The sequence below is a fragment of the Mobula hypostoma genome, chromosome 1 (assembly GCF_963921235.1).
Source record: "Mobula hypostoma chromosome 1, sMobHyp1.1, whole genome shotgun sequence".
NCBI lineage: Eukaryota > Metazoa > Chordata > Chondrichthyes > Myliobatiformes > Myliobatidae > Mobula > Mobula hypostoma.
Window position 1 is genome coordinate 51,525,834 of NC_086097.1, and position 23,923 is coordinate 51,549,756.

A 23,923-nucleotide genomic window follows, 5' to 3' on the forward strand; every position below is an offset into this window, starting at 1 on the left:
CTTGCAGAATCGCTGAGTAGAACCAAGAAGGAAGCAGGAATTTGCCTTGTCCTCAGACAGCTGTCAAACAATATTGTCTTGGCAGAAGTTGGGTACCACAGATACTGAAGAATAAATGTGAGTTCATTGTAACACACTGACCTGTCCAGCGGGTTTGGGAAGAAATATCCCTCATGTTTCAGAGGAATTCTGAAGTACCACAAAAGTGCAATATACATTCACTGAACTTTTAGAAAGGTTGCAGAACAGCTGATGATCTCAACCCACATGGAGGAAAGGAGGTCGCTTTTTCTTAATCTGGGCATTAGAAAGATCCTCGCCAGGCATGGTGATTGGTGCTCTGCCTGAAGATACAACACAGAATATAGATCAGTACAGGACTGAACAGGCCATTCTGCCCTCAACGTTGTGCTGATATTGATGCCAGTTTATATTATATGTCCTCTTTCTGTTATCACCCATGTCCCTCCATTTCCTTCAGTCATGTGTCTAAAAGTCTTTTAACTCCACCAAAATGCTTGCTTCAACTACACCCTTGGTAATCCATTCCAGGTACCTACCATCCTCTGGGTAAAAAACTTGCCTCTCACATCACATTTAAACTTCCACCCCCTTCCTTCCCTACTAACTTTAAAATCATGTCCTCTGTTTTTGACATTTCTACCCTGGTGAAAAGATTCTGTCTACCCTATCCATGCCTTTCATACCTGTAAGAATCTCTATTAGGTCTTCTCTCAGGCTCTAAGGCTCTAGGGAGAGCTCTAGGGAGAATTTGGCCAACTCTTCCTTACAGGTCACACCCACTAATCCAGTTAGCGTCCTGGTAAACTTCTTCTGCATCCTTTCCTGTCACCACATCCTTCCTCTAATGGAACGACCAGAACCAAGATGACACCACTATCTTTGGAAAAACTTAGGTTAGGGTATACTGCTCATCAGCAGTGAAATGCAGGAGCATGGTCTTCTTGAAATCCTTGATCCCTTCTTCTCCCAGTTACATTTGGCCTTTGTCTTCTGGTTTCTCACTTCTAGATCTCACTCAAATTATCACTCTTGTGGTGACCACCTATGAAATATTAACATGCGATAAGTTCAAGGACAGGTTCTGTCCCACTCTTATAAGGCAATTGAAATTGTTCTCTTGTATATTAAAGATGAACTGTTGACCAATTACCGATTTCATCATGGCCTTGCACCTTGTGGTCTGTCTGCAGTGCACTTTCTCTGTAACTGTAATGATATATTCTGCATTTTGTGTTGCTTTTCCCTTCTAGTACCTCGATGTACTTATGTTGTGAAATGATGTTTGAGTGAATATGGATAGCATGCAAAACAAAGTTTTTCAGTGAATCTTGGTACCGGTGACAATAATAAACCAAATACTAAGTGATTATTGCTTGAGGAGCCATTGGAATAGCATATTGTAACTGCTCTGGCAGCCATGGGTCATAGAACACTACAGCTTAGAAAGAGGCCTAAGCATCCATAAATACATCAAAGTAGTATTAGGGAAAAGCAATACTTAATGCAGAATATAATGTTACAACTATGGACTCCAGGTAGACAACAAAGTGTAAGACCACGATGAACTATATTGTGAAGTCGAGTTCATCTTTATCATAATAGTCTTTGATTATCATACCAATGACAGAACTCCAAAGTGATTGTATGCCAATTATGATACTGCAAAATAGCCCAATGATCACAATTAAAAACGAAGAAGGGTCTTGGTCCAATTCATTTCCATAGATGCTGCCTGGCCTGTTGAGCTCCTCCAGCATTTTGTGTGTGTTGCTTTGGATTTCCAGCATCTGCAGATTTTCTCATGTGTATAAATACTTACTTGTTTTTACATTTACCATTCATAATTTACATCTAATGTTTTGCTAAGATTCATCAAGAAATATGAACCATTATATGATTAACAGGATCTGATAGAAGTTGAAATATCACATGCAATAGTTGGTCCAAATGGTAGTGTTTCATGAGAAAACTAGAAAATGGATGAATTACTGCTTCATTTGCATTAATAGTCAGATGACTTTTTTTTTCCCCTAAGTTCATCACTGTGATGTTTAAACATAGAAAACTTACAGCACAATATAGGCCCTTCGGCCCACAATGCTGAGCCGAACATGTACTTACTTAGAAATGACCTAAGGTTATCCATAGCTCTCTATTTTTCTAAGCTCCATGTACCTATCCAGGAGTCTCTTAAACGACCTATCGTATCCGCCTCTACCACCGTTGCTGGCAACCCATTCCACGCACTCACCAGTCTCTGCATAACTAACTTACCCCTGATATCTACTCTGTACCTACTTCCAAACACCTTAAACCTGTGCCCTCTTGTGTTAGCCATTTCAGCCCTGGGAAAAAGCCTCTGACTATCCACACGATCAATGCCTCTCATCATTTTATACACCTCTATCAGGTCACCTCTCATCCTCTGCCGCTCCAAGGAGAAAAGGCCGAGTTCACTCAACCTATTCTCATAAGGCATGCTCCCCAATCCAGGCAACATCCTTTTAAATCTTCTCTGCACCCTTTCTATAGTTTCCACATCCTTCCTGTAGTGAGGTGATCAGAGCTGAGCACAGTACTCCAAGTGGGGCCTGACAATGGTCCTATATAGCTGTAACATTACCTCTCGGCTCTAAAACTCAATCCCACAGTTGAGGAAGGCCGATGCCTTCTTAACCACAGAGTCAACCTGTGCAGTAGCTTTGAGTGTCCTATGGACTCGGACCCCAAGATCCCTCTGATCCTCCAACACTGCCAAGAGTCTTACCATATTATTACTATATTCTGCCATCATATTTGACATACCAAAACGAACCACCTCACACTTGTCTGGGTTGAACTCCATCTGCCACTTCTCAGCCCAGTTTTGCATCCTATCGATGTCCCGCTATAACATCTGATAGCCCTTCACACTATCCACAACACCCCTAACCTTCGTGTCATCAGCAAATTTACTAACCCATCCCTCCCTCCCTCCACTTTATCATCCAGGTCATTTATAAAAATCACAAAGGGGTCCCAGAGAAGATCCCTGAGGCACACCACTGGTCACTGACCTCCATGCAGAATATGACCCATCTACAACCACACTTTGCCTTCTGTGAGCAAGCCAGTTCTGGATCCACAAAGCAAGGTCCCCTTGGATCCCATGCCTCCTTACTTTTTCAATAAGCCTTGCATGGGATACCCTATCGAATGCCTTGCTGAAATCCATATACACTACATCTACTACTCTGCCTTCATCAATGTTTTTAGTTACATCCTCAAAAATTCAATCAGGCTTGTAATGCATGACCTGCCTTTGACAAAGCCATGCTGACTATTCCTAATCATATTATGCCTCTCCAAATGTTCATAAATCCTGCCTCTCAGGATCTTTTCCATCAACTTGCCAACCACTGAAGTAAGATTCACTGGCCTATAATTTCCTGGGCTATCTCTACACCCTTTCTTGAATAAAGCAACAACATCTGCAACCCTTCAATCCTCTGGAACCTCTCCTGTCCCCATTGATGATGCAAAAATCATTGCCAGAGGCTCAGCAATTTCCTCCCTCACCTCCCACAGCAGCCCGGGGTACATCTTGTCCCGTCCCAGAGACATATTCAACTTGATGCTTTCCAAAAGCTCCAGCACATCCTCTTTCTTAATGTCTATATGCTCAAGATTTTCAATCCACTGTAAGTCATCCCCACAATCACCAAGATCCTTTTCTGTAGTAAATATTGAAGCAAAGTATTCATTAAGTATCTCCGTTATCTCATCCAGTTCCATACACATTTTTCCACTGTCACACTTGATTGGTCCTATTCTCTCACGTCCTATTCTCTTGCTTATCCCATACTTGTAGAATGCCTTGGGGTTTTCCTTAATCCTGTCTGCCAAGGCCTTCACATGGCCCCTTCTGTCTCTCCTAACTTCATTGTTAAGCTCCTTCCTGCTCACCTTATAATCTTCTAGTTCTCTATTGTTACCCAGTTTTTTGAACTTTTCGTAAGCTTTTCTTTCTTTCTTGACTAGATTTACAACAGCCTTTGTACACCATGGTTCCTGTACCCTATCATCCTTTCCCTGTCTCACTGGAACGTACCTATGCAGAACGCCACACAAATATCCCCTGAACACCTGATTGAGCCAAGTGTTAGGCTGCTTGAACATGTATATTTGTCTCCTTCTGTACTGTATGTAGGGCTCTCCTTACCATTTCAAGACAAAATCAGGCAGAATGTGCACTATGCATATTAGCAGTTGTTCTGCTTTTGCATGACAGACCCCGTCTGGAATATTGCATTCAGATTTAGCAAATGGCTTTGAAAAGGATACAGAGCAACTTAATCAAGGCTTAGAATGTTACATTTTGAGTACAGGTATATGGGAAAATATACAGGCATAGAGTCATAGAGTGCTACAGCCAGAAACAGGCCCTTCGGGCCATCTAGTCCATGCCAAACTGTTATTCTGCCTAGTATCATTGTCCTGCATGCACCATAGCCCACCATACTCCTCTCATCTGTGTACTGATCCAAATTGCTCTTAAATATTGCATTTGAACCCGCCTCCACCACTTCTGCTGGCAGCTCATGTGGCTTCAACTTGTTTTCAATAATACAAATGTGATACAATTTCAATGAAGGAAGCATTCAGTGTGATCAGTGTGCAAAGATTGATACCATCTGCACAAGCTCAAACTGGCAAATGCTCTGTGTGCACTAGCATATTGTTTGCATGCATTTTGTGTACTGCATGGACCATGATCTTTTATAAACACCTTGACCATGGGATAGATAGAACTTCCAGCCTAAAATACTTACGTAAAGAATGTTTATTTGATTCTGTTAGGTTTTAATTACTTTTCAGATGTACAAAAGAGGTATTTATTTTTGTTGCTGACCAGAAATGTAATTTAAATGATGCTATGAATTAATAAAGTTTATTCAGCTTCATGCCAAAATTGAATGATTAGGAGAATTAATTAATTTTTGAACAGGTAAAATCTTTGAACCCAACAAAACCAATAACTCTTACCAGCAAAAACCAAGCAGCTGTAGAGATAAATAGAGAAGTAGTATTATAACTTATAAAAGTTTATTGGAACAGCAAACAGGAGCAATTTCATCATTATTGATAACAGTAAACAATATAATCAGCTTGCTGTATGGTCATGGGCTCATATTACAATATACTACAAATCTAGTAAGCTTGATAAGCACCATGTTGGTCACCAATTTCAACACTGTGAAAAATGAGAAATTTATGGTCCAGCCAAATTGCCAAAATACAGACTGTTGTTGCTCCGCAACAGTATTCATGATTTATAATGATAAACTTAGATGAACCAGTAAAAATGTACTGGGAAGATAAATATTCAGATTATACAGTTATGACCTAATGTATTAAGGATGAACAAATGTTACAGTCAAACCAGATCAAAACACTAAAGTTTCATGTTTTCCTTTCCTTTTAATTATTCCTGCTTTTAAAAGATATGATGCTACAATCCCATCATCTAAATTCCTCTTCTACTAGATTGGCACAAAAAGGATTTTAGCAACTAAACTCATTACACCTTTGTCTCGATGGTCTAGAAATCCTTCAAAATAGTTAATTAGCTGTTTAGAATTCTAACATGCGGCATGCATATGTTATCAGCACTTTGATACAAGACTTCTGATGTAGAATCAAAATTAAGGTTCTTAAGGTTAAACACAGTGTTGCATTGTCCTTTTAAAATGATGCCTGGTTGTTTGAATTACCAATAAGTTTGATTTCTATCTTTGTGTTACTTAATAATATTAAGAATTTGTAATTTCCTGAGCAGATGAGTTGCTAAACAGTGTTTTTTTTTCCCCTCTGAAAACAACTTGCAGTGCAGATTAGCCAGCACTTCGAATATTTAACAATTTCAGCGTTTTGCTGAACATTATGTGAGAGCAATGGCAGCTGAACAAGGTAGTCAACTTCCAAATATCTATTCCATTGGATCTAAACAACACTTTCAAGTCAACTTAACTTGGAGAATGACCATTCTGAAGCTTGGTACTATCTGAACCCACGATTTAAATTATTTGGGCAGAAACATTTAATTTATGCAGAAGAGAGTGCAGGAATGGTCAGCAATGGCAAGTATTCTAATGATAGATTTGAACAATTCCAGTTGTGTACATGAAGTACTGAAAATCCCATTTGACAGAAATATAATCAATGGTTTATATTATAACCTCTGACAATAGTAACTTTAATTTTATTATCTATATTAGTTAACAAATAACAGGCATCTGATCCACATCTAAAATTATTGCTTTAGAAAAATATGTCCAGAAATTTATCTATGGTCAATAATGCTTAAAGCATAATGTAATAGTATTAGCATTTGTGTGATTTAGTCAACTTCTAAAACTCTGTTCCAGCGGAACCTAAGGCTATACATTCTCCCCTGCCTCTGAAATTTGAAAAAATGAAACCAAACTTTGGAAGTGGAATGGTGACTATGTGTTCTTTTATAGCACTACCAAATAAGGAATGCATTTCTGGCATGTACTTTTAAATGGTTAATATATATTAACTTAGATATCACTTACGTATCTATTTAATTGTTTTAAATGGTAGGAAATTCATGTGAGAAACAACTTCCGTAAAAACAGTGAAAACCTTTGGGCAACAAAACTGAGAGAGCTTAAGAAAGAAAGTATGCTTCTGAAAGGGAAAATCTGAAATTCAATTCAAAGTCAAATTCAAAGGCAGAATTTGAGGCAAAGTAAAATTAGGCTTTCATGCTAATAATATATGTATCCGCTTTGTAGCGGACATTTATTTTGTTAGCTAAACCATTCAAGCTACAGTACGATGAAAGATTAAAAAAAATAAAATGAGTGTTAGAAATTATAGGAGAAAAACTACACGTTCAACCTACTTGACAAAGCTCTTTAGTCTGTGAAATTTAAAGGTTTTTAAATAATTGTTCTTCCAAATATCATCTAAGAACAGGTTAAACCAATTCTGAATTGTATTCATCTGCTATCCAAATAATATCTGATTGTCTGAGTTTCCTTCACTTCAGCAAGTGTATGCTCAATTCTGCATACGTGTAATAATCAAGTCCTTTTTTAAAAATTCCACTCCATCTAACTTGTTAGAGAAACATTTTTATTATTGGTTCAATATTCTGCAAGCTGTATATACAGAAATATTGAAATAATGATCCCATCAGGTTTAATGTTTTAATACATTAGATTATTTTTTAAAATTGGTGTTCAATATCTGTAAGCTAGACTAAAATGTATGAGAATTTCCTGATAAATAGGCACCTAAAGCATTTAACATTGCAATCTGAGCAGGAATTTAAGTGGCAGTGGACAGATTGTCTGTTGATAATTCAAACAACTGTTTTGGAATGGTGTTAAATAAAGATTCAAAGGCAACAGTACAGGTTAAATCCTGGAGGTTAATAGCAACTGTGAGTACCTTGCAATGTAATTGCTTGCAAATATAGTATTTTTCCATAATTACACTGCAATGCATTGTTCTTTCTCTTAATTCTTAATTACAGTAGCTAAAACTGTGCACAGCAATGAAAGCAGCACAAGAAAAACCATTAAAAATACTTGACATTAAATTACTTTAAGCTTCATCAATGCTTTCACAATTTTAGTTAGCACAAAGCATCAAAGTAACCACATGTTCTGGTAACAATCATGTACGTCACAACTGTAATGTACTGAACTATTTTTGGTTTTCTTCTAGTCATTAATATCAATAACATACTTGTATCAAGAGATGTCGAATCCTGTAAGAATCTTAGCAGTCTACAGGATTCCTGTCACTTGGATCCCAAGCAAGTTTTTGCATAATGACCAGAATTAAGGTGTTCATGGCTCTCTTGCAGGAGGGGCAGCACCAGCACCAACACCGGAGTGAGGAATTTTCAAACCAGTATGGAGTGTTACCTGAGAGAAAATGACAAAATGACACATGAAGCATAATTTGCATTATTTTTTAAATACTTCTAATGAACAACCAACACTCATAGAAAAATCACTAATAAAGTGCATAAGACACATACTTGACCTATGGACTACATACAAATATATACACACACACACATATACATAGTTCAATAAAGAATCCAACCACTCAAGCCAATAGTGAGATTTATGTCCACAACAGCATTTTCCCACCTTCAGCCTGTGTTTTTTTTTTGCTTAAATGTTGAATAATGTGATTGGTAAATAAAAATTAATGGCAGGCTAAATTAATGATAGAACAGAAAGCCTACAGGTACACAAATTGAAAAGATGCAAAATCATTGCAACTAACAAAAATATATTTTTCCAACTACATCTCTGGTTGAATAAACCATAATTTAAAAGCTAGCAGTATATTTTCCAAGTCTTTGCATATAAGGGATACCTGAAATGCCTGTTTGTCTGCTGGAGTTGGAGGCAGTGGAGCTTTGATTTTCTATTACCTTTCATCTTTTGTGCATATACTGTGCGTATATATATATATATATATAAAAAATATCATTTGTAAAAAAGCATCATGAAATTTACAGAAATAATATTTTGCAACTACTACAATCAGGATGGACACTTCAAAATCACCTTATAATTTAACATAACTCTGATAATGGAAGGTTAGATGTCTAGACAATCCCCAAGTTACATCATGATTTAGACGAAGGGATTAAAAGTAACATTAGCAAATTTGCAGATGACACAAAACTGGGTGGCAGTGTGAAATGTGAGGAGGATGTTATGAGAATGCAGGGTGACTTGGACAGGTTGGGTGAGTGGGCGGATGCACGGCAGATGCAGTTTAATGTGGATAAATATGAGGTTATCCACTTTGGTGGCAAGAACAGGAAGGCAGATTACTATCTGAATGGTGTAAAGTTAGGAAAAGGGGAAGTACAACAAGATCTAGGTGTCCTTGTTCATCAGTCACTGAAAGTAAGCATTCAGGTACAGCAGGCAGTGAAGAAAGCTAATGGCATGTTGGCCTTCATAACAAGGGGAGTTGAGTATAGGAGCAAAGAGGTCCTTTTGCAGTTGTACAGGGCCCTGGTGAGACCACACCTGGAGTATTGTGTACAGTTTTGGTCTCCAAATTTGAGGAAGGACATTCTAGCTATTAAGGGAGTGCAGCGTAGGTCCACGAGGTTAATTCCCGGGATGGCAGGACTGTTATATGTTGAAAGATTGGAGCGACTGGGGTTGTATACATTGGAATTTAGAAGGATGAGAGGGGATCTGATTGAAACGTATGAGATTATTAAGGGATTGGACACGCTAGAGGCAGGAAACATATTCCCGATGTTGGGGGAGTCCAGAACCAGATGCCACGGTTTAAGAATAAGGGGTAGACAATTTAGAATGGAGTTGAGGAAAAACTTTTTCACATAGAGGGTTGTGGTTCTGTGGAATGCTCTGCCTCAGAAGGCAGTGGAGGCCAATTCTCTGGATTCTTTCAAGAAAGAGTTAGATAGAGCTCTTAAAGATAGCAGTGTGAAGGGATATGGGGAGGAGGCAGGAAAGGGGTACTGATTGTGGATGATCAGCCATGATCACAGTGAATGGTGGGGCTGGCTCAAAGGGCTGAATGGCCTACTCCTGCACCCCTTGTCTATTGTCTATTATCTCCACCAAACTGTTACGCTGATTATTTGTTAATCCACATTTGCATTGATTTAGCAGTTGCAATAGACATACCCAAATAAATGAAAAGACTTTTCAAAGTTGCCTGTTTTGGCAGGACTGCATAGCAAATTTGGTTAAAATTATTTTGAATACTGCTAACTTAAAACTGCTTCTCAGTATTTGACAACACGTTTAGTTATTTTAATTTTCTACACAGATATATAACCTGCCACAAGCCTGGGTGAAATGATAAGGTTTAGGCTGTGAAATTTCTGCACTGTAGCTATTGTTTTGACTCTGATTTGCTTAATGTGCCCATGAAGAGCCATTTCGCCCTTCTTGTATATTCATTCACTGACATATATGAGCTGGATGCTCTATAAGGTCAGCTATCATTGCCCATTCATAACTGCTTCTAGGAAATTGAAATTGATCAACTTTGTGTAGTATTGTTGTCCTTTTAGTGAAAATACTCCAACAGTTCTGTTGTGGAGAGAGTTCTCAGGGTTTACATCAAGTGGCAATGAAGAAATAGGTTTTCCAAGTTAGGAAAATGTTTGTAAATGACACCACCAAACACACCTGCACATTTCTATTCAGGCTTACTGCTGGGAAGAAGAGGCCTTCCAAACCTTCAAAAGCAACTGGTCCCTGTTGTTCATCGTTAATAGAAAAGGTGAGTGTTCGTCTGTTGAAGTCCAGCAGCACTCCAACCGTGACTCCTTTGGCAATGCCTCCCTCAGTTCTGGGGTGGGGGAAGGAGAGAAAATACTCAGTTGTTGGGTGCATAAAAATGAGTTTTGCAATTCCAGCTGTTTTATACATTTTGAATTATACCACATAGAATATACAGGACCAAAATCATTCAGTGAAAATCAGGGCCTCACAACAAAAGCTGATTCCATGTTTCATCTCATCTGGTCTATTTTTTTATATACCAAATTCTTATCTAAAGCTCCATTATATAAATTTTCCTGCCCAAATTTCTCCATCTCTACCTAACAGGTGGTTAGGATCATTTGGTAATTCTCAGTTATGAAGAAAATAAACAAAAGCCTAGTTAGTCTTATTTATCTGGTAAAATCAACTGGTTTGATTAGAAACATTGTTGATGGAAGAGATTCAATAGCTTGGAAGTTTTATGGCAGGTGAAGAAAGTTCTGGAATTCTCATTAAGTTTAAATGTAGCAGCCCAAAACAAAGTTATTTTGCATAGAAAATGGTTGGTTCTTTTCTCCGTTTGCCAATTTCAGCAGATCAAGATCTAATGGTCTTCTCTTTCTCCTACCTATTCTAGTTGCATGTTTTTATCTGAGTACATAATTCATTAGCTCAGAGACTTTGAGCAGAACTGAGGACCTACATCAGCACATTTTCTTTTTGCTACTGATGAAGAAATTAAGACAATTTGTTGATTTGAACACAATGCATTTAATTTGAAAAAAATTAGTTGCAGTGAACTGAACAATCTTTTCCCAATCCTTTATATTTTTCTTTTACAGACGGCAAACTCAACATGATAAAGGAAACATGTGGAATTTCTTAATGGAGGGATTGATTTAGCTATTGAAATGATAATTTCCTTGAAAGTCATTACACAGAAAGCTTCATTTGTCTCTGTGACTTTGTAAAAGACAACCACAAAAAATGAATACCCTCCTTTTGCTTAACTTATGAAAAAAATTAGAAACATAGAAAACATACAGCACAGTACAGGCCCTTCAGCCCACAAGGTTGTGCCGAACATATCCCTACCTTAAAACTACCTAGGCTTACTCATAGCCCTCTATTTTTCTAAGCCCCATGTACCTATCAAAAAGTCTCTTAAAATACCCTATTGTATCCGCCTCCACCACCGTTGCCGGTAGCCCATTCCACGCACTCACCACTCTCTGCATAAAAAACTTACCCCTGACATCTCCACTGTACCTTCTCCCAAGCACCTTAAACCTGTGCCCTCTTGTGGCAGCCATTTCAGCCCTGGGAAAAAGCCTCTGAATATCTACACGATCAATGCCTCTCATCATCTTATACACCTCTATCAGGTCACCTTTCATCCTCTGTCGCTCCAAGGAGTAAAGGCCAAGTTCACTCAACCTATTCTCCTAAGGCATGCTCCCCAACCCAGACAACATCCTTGTAAACCTCCTCTGCACCCTTTCTATGGTTTCCACATCCTTCCTGTAGTAAGGCAACCAGAACTGAGCACAGTACTCCAAGTGGGGTCTGATCAGGGTCCTATATAGCTGCAACATTACCTCTCAGCTCCTAAATTCAATTCCACGATTGTTGAAGGCCAATACACTGTATGTCTTCTTAACCATGGAGTCGACCTGCACAGCTGCTTTGAGCGTCCTATGGACTCGGACTCCAAGATCCCTCTGATTCTCCACACTGCCAAGAGTCTTACCATTAATACTATATTCTGCCATCATACTTGACCTACCAAAATGAACCACTTCACACTTATCTAGGTTGAACTCCATCTGCCACTTCTCAGCCCAGTTTTGCATCCTATCAATGTCCCACTGTAACCTCTGACAGTCCTCCACACTCTCTACAACACCCCCAACCTTCGTGTCATCAGCAATTTTACTAACCCATCCCTCCACTTCCTCATCCAGGTCATTTATAAAAATCACGAAGAGTAAGGGTCCCAGAACAGATCCCTGAGGCACACCACTGGTCACCAACCTCCATGCAGAATATGACCCATCTACAACCACTCTTTGCCTTCTGTGGGCAAGCTAGTTCTGGATCCACAAAGCAATGTCTCCTTGGATCCCATCCCTCCTTACTTTCTCAATGAGCCTTGCAGGAGGTACCTTATCAAATGCCTTGCTAAAATCCATATACACTATAACTACTGCTATTCCTTCATCAATGTGTTTAGTGACATCCTCAAAAAATTCAATTAGGCTCGTATGGCATGACCTGCCTTTGACAAAGCCATGCTGACTATTCCTAATCATATTATGCCTCTCCAGATGTTCATAAATCCTGCCTCTCAGGATCTTCTCCATCAACTTGCCAACCACTGAAGTAAGACTCACTGATCTATGATTTCCTGAGCTATCTCTACTCCCTTTCTTGAATAAGAGAACAACATCCGCAACCTTCCAATCCTCTGGAACCTCTCCTGTCCCCATTGATGTTGCAAAGATCATCGTCAGAGACTCAGCAATCTCCTCCCTTGCCTCCCACAGTAGCCTGGGGTACATCTCATCCGGTCCTGGCGACTCGTATCGAACTTGATACTTTCCAAAAGTTCCAGCACATCCTCTTTCTTAATATCTACGTGCCCATGCTTTTCAGCCCGCTGCAAGTCATCACTACAATCACCAAGATCCTTTTCCATAGTGAATACTTAAGTAAAGTATTCATTAAGTACCTCTGCTATTTCCCGTTTCCATCCACACTTTCCCATTGTCACACATTAGAAGGACAAGAAATTAAGTTAACTCATGCCATTTTTTAACATAAATGAAATTGAAATAGTGAGATAGCAGAAAATCGCCGATTATGAATACAAGTCGATACAGTGATCTTCGCATTTTAACTCTTGAAGATTGATCTGACTTCCTAGCAGTTAAGATCAATAACTCTTCTAAGAAACCTCTTGAATTAAATCCAGTACTTACTAGCTTCATGATACTTTACCTGTTAGTGTGAGAGTTGTTATGCATAAACCAGCTTCGGTTATTATCAACATACATTGCCCAGGCCTTATCATCCTTTCCTAACATGACATCTTTCAAGACATCTAAACGAGCCACACCAAAAGCAGGGTCAGGATGGTTGTCGTAGCGATCAATATTCAGCTCCCAATAATGGATACCTCTGGAAAATCCGGTGTTTCCTAGTACTACCCTGTCATCATAGCTGTTGCAGGTAACAGTGAGGTTGTCATTAGAGAACAGAATGTCAGGGTGAGCTGAACCTGAATCAAAAGCAAACCAGGCAACTGAAAAAGAAAATAAAAATAGACTTACTATGAATGTAACACAATTCAGAATTAAAGTTCCATAAAGTTTTAAGACTTGCAATCTCACATTTTTATAAGGAAATTTAATTTCACAAAGAGGTATTAAAACAGACAAATTACTAATGCTACTAGAAATAGCATCGAAAGTACTTAGGGTAAATTGTAGGGCATTTAAATCAGTGATTTTACCAGAAATAGAAACAAAGTTTATTGGAAATATTCATCGGGCTAGGAAATAAACACCTGCCATATCTACTAAGTATTCCAAGAATTTTTAATATTTATTCAGATTTCCATTACCTGCATTAATTTTATTACTGCATAGAGTATTTTGACAGTTTCTCTTTGTTCTAGAGTCAATACCTGATTTGCATAGAAGTTTTACTGCAAATCATTGTCTTCCTGAAATTTTTAAAACTATACAATAAACACAAATTTATATACTGAGAGGAGTCAAGTTACTTCCTATTCATAATTACTAAAGGATTACAAATCAGCTTTGAATTTATGTCTAGGCTGAATAAACAAGTAATTACAACTGTTGCCTTTCTAATTATCACAATCTTTCTTATAGTCATAAGAGTAAAAACAGCAGAGAAACAGGCCCTTTGTCCCAACTGGTCCATGCCAACCACAGCATCCTCACTGCTGGTCCTAGTTATCCACGTTCGGCCCATAAGCCTCCAAGACACTCCCCTCCACGCACCTATTCAAAATGCCTCTTAACTCTTAAATGCTGCAATTGTACCCACCTCGACCACTTCCTTGGTCAGCTCATTCCAAGTATTTACCAACCCCTGTATAATGAAGTAAATTCTCAGGTCTCTTAAATTTCTCTCCTATCATTGCCTTCTAGTTTTGGAATCCCCAAACTTGGGTAAAGACTATGACTGTCCACCTTATTCATACCACTCATGATTTCATAAACTTCAGTGAAGTTACCCCTCATTCTCCTGTACTCCAGGGAATAAAAATACCACATGGCCAACCTCTCCCTATAACTCATGTCCTTCAGTCCAATTCACCCTGCCCCTCGAGAATTTTCTGCAGCACCTCGGAGAGACCCTTGACCCTGACACCCAAACTGATCCACAGGTAACAGAATAGAAGGAAGATTCATTTCTCTGCGAAGAGCTACCAGTTGCTAAAAAGCTCATTTTTATTTTTTATTTCCAGTAAATGAAAAGATAAGGAAAACAAATGTATCACAAACAATGATGTACCAACATATTTACTGCACCTGGAGAGGTGATTCTTTAAGTTGGTAAACATATAATGGCCATAACAAACTTAATGATGCAAGCATTTATAGAATGTTTTATATCGGGTTTGAATGGCTGTTCTTTCAACAGCAACAATGATCAACAGCATGCATTGCAATAAAAGTACAGTCTCAAAGATTTAAATATTCTCTTTTTGTGGTGAAGGCATACAAGTCTTGAGCATTTGAATACCTTGAAGTTTACACTCAATCTTTCCATATATACCAGACCTCTCAAAAGGGAGATACTGCGGAACAACCTCTTGAAATACAGTTGCCCATAAAAATTTGTTGGTTCTCATATTTGCTCCAGAAAGGTTTGTAAGCCACAGTAGTAACCAGTGGCTCTACAACAGAACCACTATCAGTGAAGACGCTTGTTAAGCAGATTTGCATCACTGCCCCAACATTATTAGTAATCTTTCATGTTGTTACGTTGTAGTTAACCAAAATAAACTTCCTGTAGATGTGGAAGTTCTGTAATTTTCAGAACTAATGGGAAATCGTTCAGTTAAAATCCCAAATCACAGTAGATGAGGTCAAGCTCTAAGATATCAATGACTGGTTTACCAATTATGCACAGGATCAAAGTCCTCTATCAATTTGCCCTCTACTGCACCATTGTGTGCACCTACAAAGTTTGACAACAATACCCAGGAAAATGTGTATCACTTCCTATATCTTGGGAGCCATCTCTCAATGAAGATTGAAGAAAAGGATACTGCCAGTCAATACATCAGTCCTGGCATAAACTATTTGGCAGGAGTGTTTGTTGCCCCCGGTATATATGAGTGAGTAAGAACAACAACAGAGCAGTAGGATAGAACATCTTTATTGAGTCAAGTTAGCTGCAGTACAGGCTGGGCCGCCTAGTGTTGCAGCTACAAACCAGGCTTGCTGAGACAAGAACACGCACACTCAAAAGCCCTCGCGAAAAGAGAGCTCTCTGCGGCCCAATCGATTCACCGTGCGACCAATCAGCCTTATGCGCACATGCCACATTCTTGCAATCCATTCGATATGCTTCTGAGACCTGGACTAGCTATAGCAGGTTTCTCAATGTGCTATTTTTTATTTAATTTCAAATTTTTATATATACTTTTAATTTGTAATTTATAGTTTTTATTATTATGTATTGCAATGTACTGCTGCTGCAAAACAACAAATTTCACGACTTATGTCAGTGATAATAAACCTTATTTTGATTCTGATAACACTAATGCTGCTGCCACCAAAATCTTCCAAATTTTCTGGAAGGTTAAGAGAACTGAAGTCAGTGGGTTTGCCCTGGCCACCATCTCTAGCACCAAGGTCCCAATCATTTGGGTAAGGCATGTCATTTGCATTCCACAACAGTTTTAGAACAGATACTACATTCCATGCTCTTTTTAAAAAGAGGATATTACCAGGCAGAAAGCGGAAAAAGATTTAAGGATGTATCTAAAGTTTCCCTGCAGAAGAGTAACATCCCCTCCAATTCTTAACAACTCTGGCTCTCCTGCCCTACTGTGGAAAAATGAACACTTCTCATATTGGTACATTAGTCACCTCAGAACCCACAATAATAGAGTGGACACAAGGCAGCTTTGATTCTGGGGTTTGTTTATGAAGAGATTAAAGGCATCACATGAGTGATTACTGCACCACACAATGTGCCTCACAGTCAATTATAATTTACTATTTTCAGTTCCCAAAGTCCATCTGCACTACCAGTAGGGACTTCAACTGGCCTTTCTCAGTCTCACATGTATTTATAAACTGTAAACACATAGTTATACTAAAGATAATAAATGAACATAGCATAGGAAAAACTAAAAATTTACCATGGCAAATGAACCAGTTTATTAGATTTTTTCATGATGTTCCAAATCAGATGAATAGGAGAAAGTTACTGGATATTAGCTGCCTGTGTACGAAAAAGCATTTAATACTATCTACATAATAGACTAATTTATAACGTGTGCACCCTCAGGATAAATGGCAAACCGAGACTGAATGGTGGCTGGAATGCTTCTACACCCCAAACTTTTAAATTGCTTCATCATTAGTGGTCATGTGTCGTGTCTAAACTATAAACTACAGTTTCCTTTAGACCTTTGAATTCTTATTCTTCCTCACTATTCCTCTTCATTTATAACTCAATTTAAAATTAGCCTCCTTAGACTATGATCTTTTCCCAATACTTAATTTGGTTTTGAAAAACATTATTTGGTATTGTTCTTGAAATTTATTATATGTAATTAGTAAACATATGCTATTGTGTACACTTAAATTGGAACTGATAGCTGGTATTGAATCCCATTGGATATTGATAATGGTATTCCTGTGGTTTAATTCTAATGACAAGAACATAAATAATGTAGATTTTGACCAAAAGTTATCTAAAATAAAACTGAATAGTTTTAATTATTAGATTATATTATTTGACAGAGGTAAGCCATAAAAAAAATATAGTAACATATTTAAAGTAACATCATTGAATGGGGTGTTCAAAGTGATATTATTAAAGCAACCAATTTAAATGTTTTCAGATAGATAACAATAAAATAATGGGTAATAATAGATTTGTTGCCCTGAGGATATTAATAGTCAATCATTGTGTGGACCACAGTGTGGATAGATCAGGGCTGACAGATTTCCTTCCTCGAAGATAAACACACGGGCTTATAGTTAGGGCTTGACCTCCAATGAATACACCAAATTTTTGAATTCAGTTTAAAATCTTGTTGTGGTTGGATCTGAAGTCTCTGCTCTATTCTTTGGTGTTTTTGTTTTAAAAAACAGTTTGAGGGAATATTCTCCCCTTGTTCATTGTTAGACCTTCCTTCAGATGTTACTTGCTGTATAGCTGAGCTATGATAGTCTTGCTTACTATGGGTACTAACAGTTAAAAAATCGTATGTTCTTGCACTGGAATAACTTCACACTGGTAAAATAAAGACAGATATTAGATTACCAAAAGGAAGATTGATTTTTGATTAACTTTCTTATATCTTATCTTGACAGTACAGAAAGTTTGACTGAATCACCATAGGCAGTGTTAATGTAAACCAAAGACGAGGAAATCTGCAGATGCTGGAATTTCAAGCAACGCATAAAAGTTGCTGGTGAACACAGCAGGCCAGGCAGCATCTCTAGGAAGAGGTGGAGTCAACGTTTCGGGCCGAGGCCCTTCGTCAGGACTAATTGAAAGAATAGCCATCTCTTACTAGCTCTTCTTTCAGTTAGTCCTGACGAAGGGTCTCAACCTGAAACATCGACTCTACCTCTTTCTAGAGATGCTGCCTGGCCTGCTGCGTTCACCAGCAACTTTTATGTGTGTTGCTTAATGTAAACCAAGTTACTTCTGTAGGGAAAGTGCTGAAGCAAAAATAAATCATATAATACATTGACATTTCCCTAGTCAGAATGCTGACATAAAAAAGCAACATTGTAAAAGCCATTGAAATCCTCCACATTTCAATAAACTTGAAATGCTTATAGCAATGAGGTTGCCTTCACTTACAGAATGAACTTTCTTTTTTTCCTGAAGGAGTGCCCTGTCTAGTTTTTAATTATTTATTAATACCACCATCTATTCAGTGAGAACATGCAGTACTGGACATAATTAATACAATGGTGGAAATATTGGTTTAGTATTCTTCTGCTAACCCTCTTGAAATAAAACTAGTTAACACAATTGTTTTCTTTGAGGCTGTTGAATTATTTGATTGAATATGATTCAAATGTGTCATAACAAGTCAACAAGGTGATGCATTTCATTGGCTCCACTCAGCTCTGGAACAGCTGGACAATGAAGATACATACATCAGGATGCTCTTTGTTCGTCATTCAACAATATCACCCCTTCAGAAGTTCCAAGAACTGGGCCTCTGTACTCCTTGTGCAACTGGATCCTTGATTTCCTCACTGGCAGATGCCAGTTAGTACAGATTGCAAATAACATAATTGCACGAGAGCTCCACTTTCACGATCAGCACAGGCGCACCACAGGGCTGTGTGCATAAAGACCCCTGCTTTACTCACTTTATACAAATGGTTGTGTGGCTAAGTACAGCTTTAATGCCATATTTACATTTGCTAATGACACCACTGCTGTTGGCCGAATCAAAGGTGATGGGAAAATCAGCATATAGGAGGGAGATTGAAAATCTGGCTGAGTGGTGTCACAACATCAGCAAAACCAAAGAGTTGATTGCCGACTACAGGAAGAAGCAGCTGGGGGACAATGAGCCGGTCTTCATTAGGGGAATAGAGGTGGAGAGAGTCAGTAGCTTTAAATCCTTTGGCAGCAACATATCAGAGGATCTATCCGAGAACCAAGACATAGGTGTCATCACAAAGATACTGCCTCTACCTTCTGAGAAGGTTGCATGGATTTGGCATTTTACCATAAACTTTGGTTGACACACTTGAAAAGATGCACGGTGGAGAGTATCCTAACTGATTGCATCACTGCCTGGTATGGAAAGCCCAATGCACAGGGATGTAAAAGGCTACAGAAAGTGGTGAATGCAGCCCAGTCAGTCACAGGCAAAGCTCTCCTCACCATTGTGTACGTTTACATGGAGCTCTACCACAAGAAAGCAGCATTTATTATCAGAGACCTCCACCAGCTGGGCCATGCGCTTTTTTTGCTACTATCATTGGGTAGTAGCTCCCATGCCACTAAGTTCAGGAACAGTTATTGGCCTACAATCATCAGGCTCCTGAACCAGTGTAGATTACTTCGTACATCACTCTGAACTGATTCAATGACCTACAGACTCATTTTCAAGGACTATTTACAATTAATGTTCTCACAATTATTTTTTTGTATAACATGGCTTCTTTTGTGCATTAGTTGATTATCTACAGTTTTTCATAAATACTATTGTATTTATTTTTCTGTAAATGCCTGTAAAAGCTAGTGTATGGCAACATACATATACTTTGCTAATAAATTTACTTTGAACTTTATTGTCTTTACCTACATTATGTAAATTGTGGTTTTGGTACCATAACCAGATCATTAGTTTGATCTAATTTTTCCACCATGGTTGATGAGAACCCAACTTAACCAACATATTTAATTCATGCTGTAATTTTGTGGTTTTATCTTTATTTTAAAATTTCATTAAAATGTTAACACATGTAAAACTATGAGCTAAGCAGGGATTGTGGTATTCATATTAGTTGTTTATTGTCACAGCTCAGAAAGTACAACATTTTCCTGCACAGATGAACTGAACTTTCTATGCAACATCTACTCTTTCCCACAATCTACCAGAGGATCCAAATGAAGGAGCGATTCGCTTGCCCTTTATCCACTACGGCACTGCATCCAGTACTCATGACGTGGTCTCCTCTACATGAAAGAAATCACATACAAGTAGGTGGCTGCACTGAGCTTCCAGTTGTGTGTCATTTTAATTCCTCTTCCCACTTCCACTATGACCTATCTGGCTGTGGCCTCTAGTACTCTTCCAACAAGGCCCAATATAAGCTTGAGTGACACCAGCTCATCTTCCATTTGAGCACATTGTAGACCTTGGGTCTGAAGATCAAATTTAATAGTTTCAGGTAACTTACTTTTTCTTCCTGTATTAGAATGGATTAGTTTTGCTGGATAGTCCCACAGTTAACTCAGCTTTTCTCTCTTCACAGACAGAGTCTGATGTTTTGGTTTATCTACTATTCTCCTTTTAGTTTCAAGTTCAACAGGAGCTCTGACCTGCATTTCGAAACTTTACACGTTCCTTTGTTTTCTTTCATCCTAACTGTCCAGATGAGAGATTTTGCTCTCTGCATTAATCATTCAGCAGCCAGGAGATCATTCTTTGTGGTGGTCTTCTGTGCACTGATTAACTTGGCGACAACCAAGTTTAGCCATCGTCCTCTGAGATGGAGCAAGGGAAGAATCAGAGATTAAGAAAGCACCATTATTGGGGTGAAGATCATGGAGACTGAAGGAAAGGTAAAGGAGAAGGTAATAGCCTGAGTAATAGGATGTCCACCTCAAGCCAGAATACAGTTCTGGATGTGAAGTGACATTTGATCCTGGGAAGATTTTCATCCAATGACACTTATCAAGAAATAATCTTCAATCAGTGATACAATCAATCATTACCATTTTGAAACTGCTGATGATTTTAAGGTGGTAGATGTTCCCACCAAAAGACCATACTGAAGCTTCTATTTTTCTCTTCCATCTCACTAAAACATTGCAACAACTACTTACTTAGAACAAAGGAATTGTTAATAAATCAAGCCTGGCATCATGAAGTCTCGAACAAATATACATATTACTCCAAATCATCCACACATAACCTTCACCGTTCATGCTTATGCTTCTTGAATTAATCTCATCATGATAGGAAGCTACTCCTAATGAAAATTCTTTCATGAGTCCTTTAAATAGCCCACTGAAGAATAGCTGAGGTCAAATTCATTAATGGATATCTATGATCAGAACGATAGGAGAAGCAGAGTTATTCAATAAGATTAGAAAAAACGATTCATTGCTTAGGTAGCAGCTGAATCTATTCATCATTTTATTTGTCAAGGAGCATACTTGCATGTCCCCTTGGTTTCATGCAATATTCGAGACAAATCTCTCACACTGCGCCCATTTGGCATAAGTACGAAAAGAACTAAGATCATATTTTAGCAACCACACTCAGAACATGAGTATTTGAAAATACTTGACATGGGGTCTGTGGCAACATGTGCTTTGGGCAGACTTACTCAAACAGCAAGGAATTAGGGAAGGCCTGTCCTTCTAATGTTTAGCATCTTGTAGCATCATCTTAAATCTTAATCGTTCCTATGTTTCAAAAGGCATTACAACTTATTGTACATTAGTTTGCCTCTGGGACAGGGTTCTTAGGGATGTCATTCGGAGCTATTATTGGATTTTTGAGAAAACCTTATTCTATATTAAGCTTTTATGTTAAGGTTTTGAACCAGCTGTATTTGTTAAAATCATTCTATAGTAAGGAAATAAGACAATTTGAGGTTGTCTCTGAGACATTAATTTATCTCTGATGTCAGCCTTCCCAGCAAAGCTTGGGTAGCTGCTTTTGACAAGACTTAGTTCCTCAAACTGCACTATTAAACCATGGTCAGTTACATTAAATGAGCATGAACTACACAAATGGGATAAAAACAATTCTAACAGAAATAAATAGCTGGATAAGAAAACCAAGTAGATTTTGCTTCATTGTTTTAGTCATCATGTGTCCTGCTTCCCCTATGACAGTGTTTCCCCACCTTTTCTATGCCATGGACCCCTACCATTGCCCAAGAGGTGGGGAACTCCTGCCCTATGGTTACAACTGTGCTAAGCCTCAAAAACCTTGCCATGGCTAGTAAATTGACTTTGGATACTCTCTATGCTTCCAGATTATTGTACCAATACCTTATACTTTGCTGTGCTTGGAAACCAGACAATTTTTGGTTCAGGCTTAGCAGAGGTCTGGAGAATTTGAGGTTGTTTTTAAGAGTTTTAACCAATTTTAGAGGCAAAATACTGCTCTCTCTCTCTGTTACCATTTTCCCTTGACAATGACACTGTCTGGCACAACAGCTGGACATTACTCCAAGCACTTTATAGTGTTTCCCTTGGAGAACAATGTTCTTATAAGGCGGCTCAAACAATCCCTCTAAGTCAGCACTATCAACTTCCATGGAGCTGAGCCAGTAGCTCTCCTCCAGTCTGACCACAGCCTGTTTGTGCCAGGTACAATCAAATACCCTTCTACTCTAATCTCTTCCATTACAGAGCCGGTATTGCAGCAATGATCTGCAAGAATCAGCATCCTTGTGTAGTCTCCTCTGCAGCACTCAATGTATGCAACCCTTCTTGCCCTCCAGAGGCTTTTGCAGGCCCTCTGAGGTTGCAGGCTGAGCTTAGACTCACTCCCTTCCCTCCAGGCAAATTCTCAAAATGAAAGGAATACATGATAGATGGCTCTGCAGCAATGATCACTACCAAATATTAAAATCTCAGAATTATGCTTACTTCACAATGTCAATAAAAAGGTTTGCATTGAACTGCAGCTAGAATTTCTCAGCAATTAATGCCTTTTAGACATCCTTTAGATAAACAACATGCTAAAGTTAATGGGATAATGAACCAGGAGTGGCTGCTACTATTGACTACACCTACAAGAGATTGGAGCTTACACTGAAGGCTGAAATCCATTATAACTGTCCAAGATTTTGAGTTTGTGCTTCACTACAAGCTTTGAATAGGTGATAAAGTTGCAGCCATTTTAAGATTAATGTTCCATTGGTGCTTCGTGGTACATTAGAGACATCCTTAGCTATTGCTCCCTTAAATTTGTATGGAAAATATATCTGCATACATGTGCATTGGAAGTGCCTGACTTAAACATATTTATATTGAAATGTATGGGTGTTATAGTTTGTTAGTGCACATCACAGGAATATGTTTCTTTCACCTTAATACATTGTGCAGAATTGTGAAGGAGGTACAGATGTGGAATGTAGTATGAATGATATAAATGCTTTGGGCTGCCTTATCCATAGACATTGTACACCTAGTCAACATCCAGATATAATTTATTACTGATGCCCGAAGGCTTTGCTCATTGCCAGAGTTTGAAAATAACATGTTGTGTATGGGTGCACTTCTTACAAGTTAGCAATTTTGGTACTAATGAGCAAGTATTTACCCAGATGCAATAGGTCACAGACACTCTCAGCACCTGGTGCCTTGGGCTTGCCAATCCCAACAGTAATAAGGTGCCATACCCTTCGCTTCAGAGATGTGAACCCATTCTCATGAGCTGGGCCACCAATGATTTACTATGCCAAATGCCTGCTCTTGGCCACAGATTACGAGATCATTGAGCTAACCTAATGGGCCTTCTTGGATAATTCTATTAACTCATCATGAAGCAAAAGAAAATGAATAATGGAATGATGTACAATGTCTATTGTTTCATGAATTGGCCAGTGTGTGTTTAGTGCGGTGACTATTAAAGATCAATATGCATTGCGTTTGCGTCAGAG

At 38.5% G+C, this 23,923-nt stretch overlaps 1 protein-coding gene across 3 annotated transcripts in view; it reads right to left on the minus strand.

Annotated features, from left to right (window-relative positions):
* Window positions 1-4,914: 4,914 nt before the first annotated feature.
* The window catches only part of trim9 (tripartite motif containing 9), a 63,889-nt gene continuing 44,880 nt past the window's right edge, over window positions 4,915-23,923 (minus strand). The window contains exons 8-10 of one of the 3 annotated variants that reach the window (XM_063048696.1): window positions 13,320-13,623; window positions 10,292-10,404; window positions 4,915-7,967 (exon numbers count right to left, since the gene is read on the minus strand). In XM_063048696.1, the coding sequence (XP_062904766.1) occupies window positions 7,819-7,967; window positions 10,292-10,404; window positions 13,320-13,623 (566 nt within the window). In that variant the 3' untranslated portion in view covers window positions 4,915-7,818. Of the gene's footprint in view, window positions 7,968-10,241; window positions 10,405-13,319; window positions 13,624-23,923 lie in introns of all 3 variants that reach the window. The other 2 variants (XM_063048679.1, XM_063048687.1) reach the window with 2 other exon arrangements.